Raw genomic sequence first — 17,681 nt, 5'->3', positions numbered from 1 at the left:
GGGTTTTTAGTTATATTTAGTGGAAGTAATAGGGAAAAGTATACCTACTCCATCTTTCCAGAAACAGAAATCACTGATCATTTTTTAAATTAATTCTGACAATCTTTGTCTTTTAATTGGTGTGCTTGACTATTTACATTTAATGTCATTGACATATCAGGATTTAACTCTACAATTATATTATTTGTTTTATGATTGTCCCATTTGTTTTCCATTCCACTGTTTGCTCTTTTCCCTTTTAGATTATTTGAACAATTTTTAGTATTCCATTTTAATTTATCTCTTGTGCTGTTTGACATTATCTGTATACTTTTCTATTGGTTGCTCTATGGATTACATACCTCATTTTTCACAGTCTACTTAGAATCAATAATTGAACACTTCAAGTAGAAAGTAAGACCCTTACCCTCAGATAGGTCCATTTACCCTCCCCGCTTATGTCGTAGTTATTTTACATATTACATACTTTAAAAACCTCGAACAATGTTATAATTTTTGTTTTCAACCATCAAACATATTTTGAAGACTAAAAAGAAGAGGAACAGTCTATTGCAGGAGCCAGCAGATTTTTTCAGTAAAGAGTCAGATAATAAATATTTTAGGCTTTTCAGGCCATACAGTGTGGAGTAATGATTGAGAATGGCCACGTGGAAGCTTCTGGAATGTGGGCAGTGTTCTATTTCTTGACCTGACTGGGGGTTACACAGGAGTTCACTTTGTGGTAACTCACTGACTGTACATTTTTTTTATGCATAAGATTTTTGTTAGTAACTCACTGACCTAACTTTTGTTTTGTGCACCTAACTTTTTTGTGTGTGTTATACCTACCAATGAAAGTAATTTTGAAACTAAATAGATCAGAGAGCTTGAAAAAAATAGAACAGAGACCTTGGGACTGGATTATCAGAAAAAAGAAGGGGTTCATAAAGTGCATGGGATTTATTGCTCTCTTCAGCTCTTCCTTCTTTAAACAAAATTAATAGATGAGGAACTATTTAGAGTTTGCCCTCATCCCTGAGATAGTCTCTGAGAATATCTTTTGAGTGGAGTGCACTGAGATGGGAACTGCATGCTGGAGCCAGAAGCTTAAAAATGGGAATTGTGAAAAAAATGAGATTAGAGGTAGATGAATTACATAAAATGAATATTCTAAGGGAATAACAGGAGAAAAGGAATAAGAAAAGAAAGGTAAAGATGTTCTTTAGTGAGAAAGTCAACAATATGAATTCTGGATATTTATCCTACAGAAGGCATGAAGAAAAAGGAGGTTGAAGAGAAGGTGGTTAAGAAGGGAGAGAGGAAAGAAACAGGGGAGGGAAGTAGGGAAGAAAAGGGTAGAGAAACAGAAAGATGAGAAGGAAGGAGAGAGGGGAGAAAAGGAATGAAGGGAAGAAGGAAGGATGGACTAAAGATAGGATAAGACACAAGAAAGAAACGTGGTTAAATGATCCATATTGGGCACCTGGTACAGGCCAGGCATTTTACCCATATAACACCATTTAAACCTCACATCAACCCTCTAAGGCAGATATTATCTTTCCTATTTTATGAGAAAACAGAAGCTCTGAGAATTTATTCTACTCGAGGAAACATATCTAGAAACATCAACCCTGGCTGCATGCAACGCCAAATTCTGTGCTCTAGGAAACCGTTTAATTCCAATAGGGAGCACTCCCTTATGGGAAGTAAATGCTTCTGTTACACTTGAGTCCTGGAAAGAATTACCCCAGAGGGTGCCTTTGTCCTAATAAGAAGTAGAAAATGGTTGATCTTCTGAAACTCAAATCTATACTTCTGTAATTGTATAGCATTGGGTCACTTATGTGGAATACTTATTGATATCACTGACATACTCTAAGTCTGCCTTAGTCTTAAGGGACATTTTCAAAGAATCGAGTGTACATTTTTTGGAGCAAAACCAGCAGAGTACTAGAAGAAGTTCTGTTTAAGTTGACAAACAATGCCTTACCTTATGAGAAAAGGGCACAAAACATATTCCATGCTGTTTTCAGTATTTGCCAACCAGCAGGAGCGCCAAGGATAGATATACGGAGTGTGGTATAGAAAAAGTCCAAGAGAATACACAAGATCATGAAGCTACTTGGATTTCTTCAGGCTAAGCCAAGAGCAGTAGGAAATGACTGAGGAGAAAGAGCAACCCCAGAAGAAAATCATCTCATTTTAACCAAACTATGTGTGAAGAAGAGCGTACTTTGTCTTCGCATGTACCACAACTTTTTGGGTCACTTCAGAGTACTTGCAAAAAGTATTATTCATTAATTCTTTTGCTTAAGTTCAAAGTCTTCTAGCATTTACTGTGAGTCAAAGGAAGGGGTGTGGGGATAGGACAAGGAGAAGGGAAAGGGATAATTCACATGTATTGAGGATGGGGTAGGAAACATGTCAGACTGCCAGGATACTTTATATAGCACAGCTCTGGATATTCATTGTAGTTCCAAAAAGGAATAAAAATTAAACCAAGCTACCTCCAAGGAATAATTATAAGTGAAAATCGATAAGGAGAAAATGGCTCATATTCTCCTCATTGATTTCCTGTGCACAGTGAGGCAAACACGACTGTTCGCTGGAAGTCAGTTTGGCTACTTCTTATTACTTTTTCAGCAGTTGGGCACTCCTGTCGGTGCCTTTCATGCTGGAGTCCTGCTTTGCTCTAATCACAGCTGTCAGCTATCGAACGAGTTTGACACCCTGGCTCCAGAAATGAGGGGATTCACACTCCATGCACATGCAGTCGGTTCCTTCATTAAAGCTGACTGACACAACAGACATGGTGCGCTGCCACTGATTTTTAGAAGCAAAACAAATGGCTACATAATCAAGAAGGAATCTCCTTGATCAGAAACACCCAGAGAGCCCAAGAATCAGTCCTCATACAATTCAGCCAGTAATACTGTAAATGTCTGTACTTTTATTACTTAAAATGGTAGATCTAGGCAATCAAGAGCCAGATCTGAGCGCGCACACACACACCAGACTCCTCTTCCACAACCTTAGCTATCCATTCCAAATCATCTTGGTTGGAGTTCCAAGTGTTGAGTGACAAGGGGGATTAGTTAGCTATTGTGACCTGGATTTTTGAGAAGCATAAATTTCTTGGAGGAAAAGGGGAGAATTACAGTGACCAGAATCTCCTCCCCCACCAAAAAAAAAAAAAAAAAGCAGAACTAGAGCTTCTCAGAGTGTTTCTGAATGGAACTTAATGCCATAAAATGATAGACTCCAAGTTGAAATGGATCAGCTAGTCCAAAACCACCACCGAGTTCAAAATTATTTCAGAGCATCCCTGACAAGCCCATTCAGATTCTAGTTGGCACTCCTAGCAATAAGCTTGCCTTGTTTGGTGTGAGACCGCTTTCTGGAAATGGAAGCACGAACTGCATCTGTATTATAGAGAGTCATTATAGCGTGGTTCCCATAGAGATGCATTCTCTTCCTACCACTTGTATTTAGTAATCAACGTCTGCCCTCTTCAAACTCCAGGACTTTATGACTCCAGCCACAGAATTTTCCTCCTGCGCTTCACACAATAGTTGGTCTCTTCCTCCCAGGCTACAAAGATATTATCAATGCCCTTCCAAAGGTCAAGAGACTTCTGACCATTCCTAATTGATCTTTAACTTCTGTTTCCTCCATCAGTTCCTTAAATACTCAGTGGAATGCTCTTCTATGGCAATTTGTAGAACCTCCAGCCACTACCACCTGCAATTTTTCAGCAACTCAGCACTGTTGACAAATAATGACCAAAAAGAAAGATCCTAATGGATTAAACAAAAATACTGGCAAGTAGCAACTTTTCAAATGAGTGAAGAGCAGTGTGGGGGTGCTACAACTAGGTGAGAGCATAAGATGGAAGACGGCGCTTACCCTACTATTCTGGGGGTAGGGAGATACACATTAACATATATATACACATATATGATTGTACTATTCGAGGCTGTGATATGCTTCTTCTTTAATACAAAACTATCCGTGGGGGGCAGGGGGACAAATGCATCACTGCTGCACAGGGCGGCGCTGAAGGAAGTCCGCCCAGTGTCCGAGGCAGCTGACTATATTATCAAATATCTAAAGCGGCCCAACCCCGGGGTCAGATGGACCCAGCCCTGTTTATTTGCTCCAGAGCAGGAACCACGCTTGGACAGTGCTGCCTCGATGGTCGCATTTGCTTCGTCTCCCCTGCTAGAATGGACCCCAGGCCCAGAGGAGAGCCTGGCACGTGGCAGGTGGTCGTTCTTGAATGGGGAAGTGGCTGTTCCGTTAAGGCGCACCTCGAGGACTGAATGAATGAATGGACGGACGGACGACCCGGAGCCCGGCCTACGCGCCTGTCCGCTCCTGGGCCCCACAGCCCCGCGGCCTAAGGGCACCCAGCTGAGCGCCCGGGGCCACGCGCCCCAACCTCCGCCTACGGCGGCCGGGAGGCGGCAGGACAGGGCAGGGCGGAAGCGGCGTCGCCGGCGGCTGCCCGACCCGCGCGCACGCAGGCGCGGCACCGACGCTTCCGGGAGGTCACTTCCTGCCCTGTCTCCTAGCAACGGCTGGAAGCGTTGTGGACGTCCGGGCTGCGGTGGCGCTGGTCTGAACCCGGAGTCTCGCCGTCTGCGCGATGGTAAATCTGGGGTCTCGGTCCGCGCCCCGCCGCTCCAGGGGCGCTGGCCGCAGGAGGCCTTCGCTGCCCGGCTCCCGGGGCCGACTCAGGCCCGGCCGGTCCCGGGGCCGCGGCGAAGGCTGGGGTCTCCAGAAGCTTCTTGGAGGAGCGACAGGGAGACCCTGGAGGGACGAGAGGGCGACCTTGGAGGGGGGAAGAAGATGTCTAGATGGAGGAAACTATCTTGGAGGATAGCTATCTAGGGCGCTGATTGAGGGTGTGGTCTTGAGGGGGGCCTGTATCGAGAAAGAGAAGAGGAATATTGAGGGATAAAAGATCCCGAGGGGGATGAGAGATCTCGACCGCGAGCAAAGTTTGAAAAGGGGAGGGGCGAGATGGAGAAGAGAAAAATCACCCCGAGAGGGAAGAAAGAGGTGGGACAGGGAGCGCAAGGGAATGGAGAGAGGGGAGAAGGAGGGAGTGTTGAGAGAGAAGAAAGGAAAATAAAGGAAGAAAAAAGGGAAGAGAGAGCAATAATAATAATAAGAGAAGAGAAGGAAAGTGGAGACTGGGGAAAGTTTGAAAAAGAGCAAGGTGAAAGCAAAGAATTATGAGAGGAAGGAAAGGGGATTGGAGATGGGGATTAAGAGATTGTCTTAGGAGGGCTCAGAAATCACAAGAGAAAACAGCTGGGAGACGGGACAGAAAGGCCCGGGAGAGCAGAGAAAGGCGTTTGGGAGAGAAGTGAAAAAGAAGGACAAACGAGGGCAGTGGTGGTAAGGAACTGTGGACATTGTCTTAAAGATGGCAAAAATGTAATAAATTATTGATCCCCTGTACAACTATTACTTTAGTGCATTGTTTCTAAGAGAGATGCAAACACTAGTTGTTACATAAGATGGCTCAGAAGTACCAATAACATCAGAGAAAGTTATTCCTCTTCCATTTTTTTCAGCCTTTGGACTGTGTCCAGAATCAAATTTCTGGCGCTATTAGGTCCTTAATACCACTATCATTTGGTAATTTCCACTTTTCACCTAAAGAGCAGACCTCAGGCTCAGAGCTTTCATTGTGGTAGAATTTAATAATATGTTCTCTCTTGGTTTTGTTTTTCTGGTTATATCCATTTATGACGAATGATACCAGATTTCCATTTGTGGTAGTGATGTATAGTTTCCTTTTTAAATGGAGCTCCTATTTGAGCTTTTAGCAGCGAGATAATTTAAAGAACATGCTAGGTAAATAATATAGATGGTATTCATAATGGCAAAAATCATGAATCTAGTACATGAATGCCTGAAATTCACAAAACCCCTGCTCTGGTGGTGGAAGAGAGGAAATGAGTGCTTCTGCCCACATTCAGTGCAAAAGAAAACAGTCCTCACTACAGTAACATAATGTTCACCTGTACAATGTTGGGAGGGAAAAGAATCACAAACCCTCATCAAGAGACTCTGAAGAATACTGTTTGAATTCAGAATATCCAGTGATTACTCAGTTATGAACAATACACAGGTTTGAAAAAGATTATTCTTAATTTTAGCATTTGTTGAGGGGAAGAAAACTGGTACAATATAGTCTCTGCTTAAGATTCATTCAAAAAGTTGAGTTTAAAACCCAACGATGGGGTTCCAACATACTTTTTCAAGGTTGAACATTCAGCTTACACTGAGATTCAGGCTATAGTTACCAAGAGAATCCTGGAATCCTGGAATGCATAGTTTTTACAGAATATCCTGAGTGTAATCATCTGAACTCCCAATTAGGAAACATTTAGGACTGAGAATTAGATTTCTCATTAAGGGATACTTTTAGACAGAGGGAGACAATGATATAGCTCTGTAAATATTTAAAGGACTACAATGTAGAAAAGGAATTTCTCATACGAATACAGAAAGATCAATGAGTGAAAGATGATCGAGAGCAGATTTCTGTCCAAGGTAAAGAGTGCTTTTCCCATAAATAGAGATGGATAAAAATGGAGTGAGCTCTTGTGAGGCAGTAAGCTCTCTGTCTCTAGAGGAGTTCAAGCCAAGAGATTTGTCATGATTGTAGTTAGGGAGTCTTATATGGGCTTGTTTATGGGACTTCACGATTTCAAAGCTCTCTTCCAAAAATCTGAGATTATAGCATCCAGTACCTTAGGTTAAGGAGATAGGAGAGTATGTGTCTTTCTAAACATTATTCTCTTTGAGATTGGGGTCACCACAAAGACCCTTTTGGTTAACTACCTTCCTGATCTCTTCCAGGCAGAGGTGGAGGAAACCCTAAAGAGGATCCAGAGCCATAAAGGGGTTATTGGAACGATGGTTGTCAATGCAGAAGGTAAATACATCACAAGCTGCCTGCTTGACCCGCAGAAGCCAACCAAGAACCTGTTTGTTGTGCCAGGCCTTGAGACAAACATCTTCAAATTTGAAATAAAAAGCATATTTTGTATATTTTAGCTGTAACATTTACTTATCAAACATCTATTATCTATTATATGCCAAGCACTCTGCTAAGAGCTAGGGATGTGAATATGAATAAGACAAGTCTAAAAATGTCTATATATTCCTAAGAAACACTATACTTGGTCTAATTTTTAAAGGTATGGGAACTCTTCTGACATTCAGAAGTACTAATAGAACTATCAAAGTAAGATAAGGAGAATATCACTCTTGGCAGTTTGTTTTTGTTTTAACATTATAAAGGGTACAGAGTTCCAGTCTTCATTTTAAATGAAATTGTTCCTTTACCATATTTAATAAAATCTTTGTGAATTAATTTTAATATCATTTATGGTATAGTCTTTGTGGATATAGTATCAAAAGGGCTGATACATTTCCACCTCTGAAATCTGTAGACTTATACTAGAAACTTGCTCTCGCTCCCCAATCCCTATTAACAATCCACAGAGCATTTTCTCTGGCACGTTGCTACATGCTCAGCTTTGGTGGCAACCTCTTAAAGGCTCCTGCTGGTTTCATTGCTAATTCAGGCATTTGTAAGGGCAAGAGGTGCCGCAAATCCCAGAGCATTAGTTGAAATAAGAGTAGCTACTTCATGTAGTTCGTGATGGAGCCGTGGAATTGGCACGTTGCCCCTTCAGTGCCTGGCAACAGACTCTCACAGCTAATCATTATTTCAGAGCAAATCCATCAATAAATATTTATTGAACAACTATCAACTGAAAGTCTGTTTAAACTCTGAACTTCAATCCCTTATCATTACAGGTGGAAAATAACTTCCTTTACTGATGGTTATGATAATTAAATGAAATAATAATTATCAAGGACCTGGCACAATACCCAAAACTTAATAGAATTATAATTAAATAGGTCTGAAAATGTGGGGATTTTTAATTGATTTTTACAGATAAAACATTTGATGTGTTTTACAAAATAACAAAATTAAATTAAAAATAACTCAATGTCAAATGAATATAATAAATCTACCCAGCTTGAGTGATCAGGAGGGAGAGGGTTTAAGATCAGCCATACAGGTCAGTGACGAGGTATGCCTAATATTTCCAGGAAGCTAATGTTTCCAACCCTAGTGCATGGTTCTGGTTGAATTGATTTTAGTTCCAGGCTTTTGCATAAGCTCTGACACACCCCCTAAGATGGGCTATCTGCATGACTTCACAGAGGTGCTGTATTCGTTTCCTTTGGCTGCTGTACCACACACTTGATGGCTTTAAAAAGATTAGACATTTATTCTCTCTCAGTTCTGGAGGCTAGACATTGAAATCAAGGTGTCAGCAGGACCAGGCTGTCTTTGAAGGCTCTACAGGGAAGATCCTTCTTGACCTCTCCACCAGCTTCTGGTGGTTTCCAGCAATCCTTGGCATTCCTTGGCTTGTAGATGCATCACTCCAATCTTAGCCTCCATCATCATGTGGTGTTCTCCTCTCTAGGTCTCTGTTTTCTCTTCTTATAAGGACCCTAGTCATTGAATTAGGGCCCACCCTAGCCCAGTGTGACCTCTTCGTAACGAATTACATCTGCAAAGACCCTGTTTTCAAATAAGGTCACATTCTGAGGTGTAGGGTGGACTTGAATTTTGCAGGGACACTGTTTATCTCAGTACAGGTGTGTTCACCTGTGACACCCAGGACAACTCATCTAATGTCTTACTTTAGAAGATCTTAGTCTAAAGTACATTATCTTGGGAATATGCATAAAATATCTGAAAAATGTCCATACCCTTTGATCTGTAATTCCACTCCTAGGAATTTATCTTAAAGAGTGATTAATAAAAGATTTAGGTACAAAAGGTATTCACCGAGGCATCATATATAATAACAATAAATAAATAAGTAAATAAATCTATCCCAACAGTAGGGGAAATTTTAAATTAATTATGTAATATTTACTTGATGAGCCATTTTACATATTTACTCTATTTAAAATGTTGAAGATTATTTAGAGTCATGGGAAACCACTCCCGATATTAGATGAAAAGAGCAGGGAATGAAGCAGTCCCCAGCATTTTCTAATCATAAATACAGCCAGGCACACACACCCTGCAAATAAATGTGGAAGAAAAGGCAGGGATGTGTTATGGTGATTATCTCTGAGTAGTGGGATTAAAAGTGATTTTTACTTTATTTTCCTCAGGTTTCTCAATTAACATTTTTCTTGTCCAAAGGCAACAAAATATTATTTTTAATGCCCATTAACTTCTTCTAATTAACATCTACTAGGATAAGGTGGTGTTAGGATTTAGGGCACTTTTCTGAAAGCCAGATTAACCTTTTTCCCAAAACTATAAATGAGGGGGTTATTTTTATGGTCATATTATTAATAACCAGAGTGTACAACAAAGATGTTTATTAATAGCATATGTATAAGTTGCGTGACCAGAATGTAATAAAATACTCCATTTCAACAGCCTACTCAATTTTAGATGAAAGTCTCGTTTTTTATAGTACACCTCTGCAGCTCTCAGAAGTCTCAAGAAATTTAATACTGAAAATATTTAACTAAGATGGTGTTTATGTGCTCTGCTTCTCTGCTAGCGGTTTTAATCTATTAATTCTAGGCAAATCATTTTAACATATTTTCAGATTGTATTGGTGGTTAGGCAGCCCTTCTACCATGTTTATACATTTAGATCGCATCATATGCCATGTTAAATAGAGCCCTTTGGTTTCGTTGCTATTAAAACATAGACTTCCGATCCGCGACGATAAAGTAGACATCAATTTAGTCCAATGCCGAGTGGTGTAGGTTTTTATTAGAGTAGATTCTTTGTTAACTTTGGTTTCCCATTTAGAAAACCATACACTGTGTACAATATTGCAGCACTGATCATTGAATTAGATACTGTTGAATATATATATATTTGTTTCCCAGGCAGTCATATCTGTCATCTGTTCTTATTTATATAAGCCTGATTTCTGCAGGCTCTTAATTTTAAATATTCTTGACATTTTTTACAATCCATTGTTTGAATTTTATTAGATTTTATCAGCCATCCAGCCAATTCCTTTTATTTCTTTTCAATTCATTTTGTTTTTGAAATATCATCTATCAACCAAAGTACAAATGTACAGTTGAGGAGGGCCAGCTTACGGAGATCATCAAGAGTCATATTTTAAAGTAGTGCCATAAACTTGGCAATATCAAATTCATACTCGTGTTCCAGAGTTCCATTTTGGGGATTTATCCTACACATGTATACAGATGTGAAAGGGGATGCACAAGGACATATTCTGTAGCCTTGTTTATAAAAGTCAAAGACTGGAAACAGCCTAAATGCCAGGAGGATATATTAGTTACGTGTATTACAAAGCATCCATTTGACAGCCATATTGTGCTGTCATTCACATGAATGACCGTGCCTTATGTGTACTGAATGGAACAATTTCCCAAGTGTATTAAATGGAAAAAATTGAGATACAAAATAGAGACTGATACGATAAAATAAAGAATACAAATGCAAACACACTGAATAGACTTAGAATATATCTGGAAGGATACTGAAGAGACTGGGAGCAGTGGTTACTTCTCAGAAGAGGAAGTGGGTAAATTTTATACCATGGCTAAAATTACTTCTTAATAAATTATTTTTTAATTACCTCACATGGTACCAAGCAAGAGCTCAAAAAAATATTTGTTGATTGATTTTTTCCAAATGTCTATAGAGGATATGAAAAACTCCAAGAGTTTCCACAGTGCACGCTTGTTATTCAGAAGGGCTAGCTGTTTTATTTATTGACTTGGATCATGAACAGACTAACCAAATAGGCCTGAGTATCTGATTCATAATCTTGTCATCTGCATTTTAAATAATTTATTCTGGTTGTATTTCTTGTTTTGACACTGAGCAATGCAGACTTTGTAGGTAAGTCAGTATTCAGGATGCAAAATACAATTATTCGTCAAAAAGTGCTCTTGAAAGCTTGAGGGCTTGCTGCATTTCGGTTTCCTGCTTGTTAAAAACGCCTGCCTTGGGTTGTTCCATCAGCTGTGAAAGACATAACTGACTACTGGGGGAAAAGTGGCCGACAAATAATGATACAGAAATTAACAAGTTTTGTAGAAAACCTTATTTATTAAGTAGGTTTTCCTGTAAGTATTGTCCTCATATTGGTTAGGAAGACCCGTTCTGCAGATAACGGTTTTCTTAAAAGCAAAAGAAATTAGTCTGTTTCAAAGTCAGAATTGAGGCTCTCAAAGAGTTTCATGAAAAACGGGTAACACTCGTCCACTCTTGAAGTGCTCATCTTGTTCAGCAGTTTCTGGAATTACATTCTCTAGGGGAAAACCAAGAGCCACATTCACCTTCGTATGTCCCCCTAAGTTAAAGGCACATTTGCAAATCAAATCCCTGGAATTCCCTGGCTACGTGGTACTTCTCACAGTAATGTGAAGGGCCTCTCTGATTAGATACAGTGTATGTGAAATACCTAAGACAGTACCTGTTACATAAGAAGCACTGAGTGCTGGGTGACCCAAATTGAGTTCAAGTGATTTGAACTGAATTGAATTATATTTGCATATTTGCCTGGCTGGATTTTTCCAGTTAAATTAATAGGTTCTGTTCTAAACTTGTATAATGAACAATAGAGCACACAAGTAGCCAGATTTAATAATGCTTAAACCAAGAATGAGTGCAAACCGGGGAATGCCCAGCAAAACTATAGTGTCCTTGTTGCTATTTTCTAATAGAAAATATAAGGTTTGCAAAATACCATGTGAGGAGTTACAAAGAAATTTTGCAAATCCTTTTTTTATATACTCTCTAGCATGTGCAGACATATCCCTTTCTATTTCTGGCTTCAGGGAAGAAAACAAGCACCGTGGCACAGACCAAGCATTTCACAGCAGACTCGCTGTAGACAGGACGCTTGGGGAAATCCTTTTTGTATAGTAATATGTTAAATCCGTACTGAAATAATCAATTAACAGCTTCCAAAAGATTTGTGCACAGAAATGTTCAACACCCCATTAGCTACAAAAAAAATGTACAATACCTGACAATCCAACAATAGGGGATTGATTATATTGTGATAGATCCATAAAATAGTAAAGTGTACAGCCATTAAAAATAATGATGACGTTGTCACCAACAGGGACAACTTGTATGCTATCATTTAAAAGAAGAAAAAAGCAATTGTCAAATATGTAATTTATAGTTTGACCCAACTATATTTTAAAATCCACGTAGAGACAAAAAGGTTGGAAGGAAATAAACTAAAATTGTTACCAGAGAGTAATATCAGCCATCACTTCTCTTCTTCTTTACAATTATCAGTATTTTCCAAAATTTCTACAATGTACATGTTACTTTTATAATCAGAAAAAGTTTTTAACCCAAAATTAAATCTCGTGGCAGGCATTCCGATCCGAACAACCTTGGACAACTCGACAACAGTTCAATACGCAGGTCTTCTTCATCAGCTGACAATGAAAGCCAGGAGCACAGTCCGCGATATTGATCCTCAGAACGACCTAACTTTCCTTAGGATCAGATCAAAAAAGCATGAAATCATGGTAGCCCCAGGTAATTTTGCATTTCCTTTCATATTTAAATCATCTTCTACTTTTACTGGATAAAAGCTTTATTTCAAAGAACCAACATATATAGATATATAGGTATAGATTTTAATATGCAATATGACACATAATATTCTTCAGTTACAAAATGAAGAAGTTTGAATCTGAAAAGTCCAACCTGAAAATTTTGTGAAATTAGCGATTAACTTGACCTTTGAAGAAGCTGAATTTTGCCCACTTGCATTTATTATTAGTAATCAAAAGATTTAGGAGATGTAGGTCTCATGTTAGGTGAACTTAGTGCACAGACTTTCTGGAGAGTGGGAGAGATGTCTCCTATCTAGGGGATAAGGGAGGGGGTGGATCAAGGCCTGTAGGTCTTAAGCCCTTCCTAGGGGGAGAGCCCATCCACCTGGCCTACCAAAGACAGCAGCCACCGAAATACTCTTTTCCTTGAAGAAATTAGACGGAAGGAATTAGAAGGAATTAGATTCACAGTGTTAGGAGATGTCAGTGTAAAACAAGACTTGTGATCCTAAACCTCGTGTCCAACGAACTTCCCTATCGTACATCTGTAAAATCAGAATTACCCATAAACTCAATAAAGCTCTTCCTACACCTGTGTTCTCATCCTGGCTGCACATTAGAATCACTTGGAGAGCTTTAAAAAAAAAATGATTGATGCCTGGAACCCCACTGCAGACCAGTGAAATCAGACTCTCTGGGACTGGGCCCTGGGTCATGGTATTTTCTAAAAGCGCAACAGGTGATTCTGATGTGCAGCCAGGGTGGGAAGCCACTGGCCCACAAGGGACCACAGGGTCCAAGTGATGTTTTAAAGACAAAAGCAGATCAGCTGAAGTATTCATTCATTAAATTTAATTTTTAGGGTGGATTAATTTTGTCCATATCTCTCCACAGATAAGGAATATCTTCTGATTGTCATTCAGAATCCATGTGAATAGACCTGCTATGGCCGAGTCTGTCCTGTGACGCTGGGTTGAGAACACTTCACTCTTTCATAATTACTAAGATTATATTCTAATCTAACTGGTCTTTTAGAGATTCTTTTTACTTTTACATTTAAACTATTCTACACGTCTCATTTAGTCCCTTTTGAATGTCTTGTAAAGTTGTGATTTAGCTATATAGTTAATAAATTCTGGTATGTACGTCTCTTGTTTTATAATACATAAAACTGAGGGATTCTAGTGAGAAGACAGCCTTCCTTGCGACAGCTCTTTTAGTCTAGAAGTAACTGTCCCCAAGAATCAGTATAGATGTATGATTTTTCCCATTTCATTGACACGCCGAGGAGATTCAGTGGAGCTGCGGGAGCTCTGAGGGAAGCCCCAGCCCTCGAGGAGTATTAGACGCCTTCCCAGGTTCAATGCAGGCGGTAAGAAGTCTGAAGCGTGGTTCTCAGCTGGGTAGGCACCACAGCTACGCTGCTGCTCCCATCCCTGCAAAGCTCCTCAGACTTGTGCTTCCATCACAGCAGCCTGAGGACCAGGAGCGGGTCTCAGGCAAGGACGCATACTTAGAAGGCTGACTAGATAACTCCAGAGGGTTTTATTTTTACCGGATATTTCCAACATTCAGAAAATAGTAGGACAAATATAACAGATTTCCAAGACCCAGATAGAAGTTGATGTTTTGCCATATTTGCCTTATATCCTCTTTTTTAAATTAAGCTTTTTATTTTGAGATAACAGGAGTCACATGAAATTGTAAGAAATAGCATAGAGATCCTGGGTACCCTTTACCCAGTTTCCCTCTATGGCAGCATCTTGCAAAACTCTAGTACAAGATCACACAGGAAATTGACCCAGTCTAGATGCAGAGCATGTCCATCACCAGCAGGGTTCCCCATAGTGCCCTATTGTCGCCACTCCCCAGCCCCAGGCACCCACTAATCTCCTCCATTTCTGTAATTTTGTCCTATCAACGAGGTTATATAAATGGAATGATATAGTATGTAACCTTTGGAGATGGACTTTTTTTCACTCAGCATCATTCCCTTGAGAATCGCCCCCCAATAATAAGAAAGAAAACATTATGGATACAGCTGCAGCTTCTCCTCCTCTGTGTGCCTCTCTCTCCTTCCCCAGAGGAGTCTTCTCAGGAGGCACAAGTCACCCCGCAAGGGGTCCACAGGCACTTAAGTTCCTGCAACTCCTATTTCATACTTAATAAATTTAATATTGATACAATAATATCGTGTAATACAGTCATATTCAAATTTCCCCGGTGGTCCCAATAACATCCTTTATAGCTGTTTTTTTTAATCCAGGATCCTATCAAGGGTCACATGTTGCATTTGGTCATCGTGTCTCTAGTTTTTTAGCTGTTTTTAGAACCCTTTGTTCTCTATTCTCCACCTCTAGGTGGTATGAATTCGTAACCGCTCTCCCTAGAGTCCCCAGTGCCACCTGCTCCCCATCCCCCTTGAGCCCCTCCTGATTGGACCCAGATGCAGCCTGTAAGTAGAGGAAATTCAGCCAAAGAGTAGGTCTTAATTACAGGTGAGTGTTTCCCCTGCCTTCTGCGCCATGACTTGGAGACCAGGCACACCACCATGGACCCAACCCCATCCTTCAACCCAGTGAGGTCTGAGTACCATAATACCCACTCACCTAGGGACAGCTTCAGCATCTGCTGACAGTTTCCAACATAAACAAGATCTTGTTAGAATCCAAATGGCAAAGAAATTCATTATTGAGGAAAAGGGCCGCAGAGATCATCTATCTGACCCCTGGGTTTTACAGGTAAGGCTTTCACCTGAGCTGGGAGTCAGGCATCTTTCAGGAATCAGGTATGTGTGTTTGCATTGGAGTGGTCATGTGTATGGAATCAGTGCTTATGATCTTACCAGGGGCCTCATGCTCTTGTGATACCCTCCCCAAAAAATTGTTTCTAGAAGGTAAAGATTAGCTCATTGTTATAAAATGCACCAGAGCTAACATTTGATTCCAATACCTAAATCTGTCATCTCCCCGTAGTCCCCCAGCCCAGCCAGAGCTCATCAGCAGATGCATGGCTGACTGGTAAAGCCACTTCCTTCCTCCTGGCCCAGCCAGAAATTTCAAGCCCCATTTGAGACATAGCAGTGGGACATCTCTGGCAGGTGCAGATGACACTGTGGCAAGTGCCAGGGCTCTGCGTGGACTCTTCCGGGGAAGAAGACCCTTCCACCCCACTGGGCAGGGAACTCTGCTGTGGTCCTGCTGCACTTCTGCATCCAGAGGGAACGGTAACGCTTTGTTGGAGACAGAGACTGTGGCACCAAAAAGTAGAACTTGCCAAGGCCAATTACAACAGAGGAGGATATGATCTTGGGGAATTTGTACTACCCTTCTCTGCCTTCCAGCACACTGACATTCACATCCCCCTTTGGATTCATAACAGCATAGTCAATTAGCTCTATAAAAGAGGCCTGGACCTATAGACTAAAGATCCACGCCCATACAAAACCATTGGTAAAGCTATCATTTCCTATGAGATGTATAAGCCTGGGCTCACTGGTGCCCCCTCTTAGTCCAAATTGCTATAAATTTTACCTGAACAATAGGAGAGCCATTTGCAGAATCTCTGGAGGAACATATCCCAACCATAAATATTAATGATCATGAACTTGGAAAGGCAGCTTAATAAAATAGCTGAAAATGCATTTACACATCATTAGCATTACGAGCTCCCAAATCTTCATCACTGAATAGCGGGACTATCCCAGCAGAGGATGGACGCGAGCCTGCCCAAAGCCCCTGCAGGTGTCCGCCTCTCGCAGCCCCTTTCACTGGGACATTCTGGCCTTTCAGCTAGATCCCCTATCCTCTTCAAAAGCAAACATTACCATAGACTAAGACCTGGATTTCCCCCTTTCTTGGTCTTTGACAAATTACAATTATCCCCAACATGTCTTTGACATGGGGCAAAATATCCTTACTCTTCTGATGTTAGAAAATAGTGTAATGCCCTTGAATTGGAAACTATAGCATGTTTAGGTGAATTGGCCATAGATATTCATTCAATCAACCAATATTTGGTCTTATAGTCCCTGTTTAAAACAAAAACAAAAAGTAGATCAGGTTTGGGGCCATAACAGAGCTTTCAGAGTGGTGGTAACATCTCCAATCAGAAGACTTACAGAAGATAAATAGGTATCTCAAATCCTGGAAACCACGGGACTCGAGTGCTTCCTTAACATGAAATCATCTCTAGTAATGGAAACTCAGGCATCCCCAGGGAAATTTGGAATAGTTTTAATATTTGGAATATTTAAGGCTAGTAACACTTTTCTGTATATTTCTTAGGCAAGATGTGACATAGAGAGTTGGGTTAGCCCTGCACTCAGCCTAGCCATTCCTTGAACACGGAGAAAAGACTGAACCTTTCTACTCCCTCCTGGAGCCCTGCACTCAGCCTAGCCATTCCTTGAACACGGAGAAAACACTGAACCTTTCTACTCCCTCCTGGGGTTTTACTCTGAGAAACCCCCACTCCTTATTTCCCTTCACCATACATGACCTCAGGACTCCCTCTCTAGATGTCATCAACCTTGAACCTTCCTGCTGCAGAAATGACTTTAAAATTCTCTTTCTTTGGTCAATTTTGCAACATAAGACGCAATACAGTGCAGGTGAAAGATCGTGAGGTCTAGAGTCTGACTCGACTGCTTGTTTATTAGCAGGGTCCACAACTTCCCAGAACCTCAGCTTCCTCGCCTACAAATGTAAAGAATGCCCACCGATGGTGGCCTGTAAAATACAGCGTAGATGCTAATTATTATTATTAATAATAGCTATAGTTGCAAAATACAAATTTACCAGAATATAAACCATTTAATACATCTCACTGTGGCCTCATCTAATCTTTAACCATACGCATAAATAGATTTAAAGAGTTGTAATCCTCTTGGGTACACAATTTTGTCTAATTTCTTTACTGATAGTTTTATAAGCATTTCCACATTCCTATGTAGGGTTTATATTGATTTTTCTTAATATCTGTACACATTTCCATCAAGTTCGTCAGTGGTCACCTGGCCCAGACAAGGCCAATGAGAGAGGCTTCCTTGGGATTTAGAT

The 17,681-nt window shown here is 40.5% G+C and overlaps 1 protein-coding gene across 1 annotated transcript; it reads left to right on the top strand.

Annotated features, from left to right (window-relative positions):
- Positions 1-4,559: 4,559 nt before the first annotated feature.
- DYNLRB2 (dynein light chain roadblock-type 2) lies at positions 4,560-13,770 on the top strand. Its single transcript, XM_004437085.3, has 4 exons — positions 4,560-4,630; positions 6,859-6,934; positions 12,434-12,601; positions 13,516-13,770. Exons 1-4 carry the CDS (start codon positions 4,628-4,630, stop codon positions 13,557-13,559), a joined length of 291 nt encoding a protein of 96 aa, XP_004437142.1. The 5' UTR covers positions 4,560-4,627; the 3' UTR covers positions 13,560-13,770.
- The last annotated feature ends 3,911 nt before the right edge of the window (positions 13,771-17,681 follow it).

This window comes from Ceratotherium simum, chromosome 30 (genome assembly GCF_057802395.1).
Source record: "Ceratotherium simum simum isolate JZ-2026a chromosome 30, ASM5780239v1, whole genome shotgun sequence".
NCBI lineage: Eukaryota > Metazoa > Chordata > Mammalia > Perissodactyla > Rhinocerotidae > Ceratotherium > Ceratotherium simum.
The sequence above is the reverse complement of the archived record's forward strand: the minus strand, read 5'-3'. Positions and strand labels throughout refer to the sequence as shown.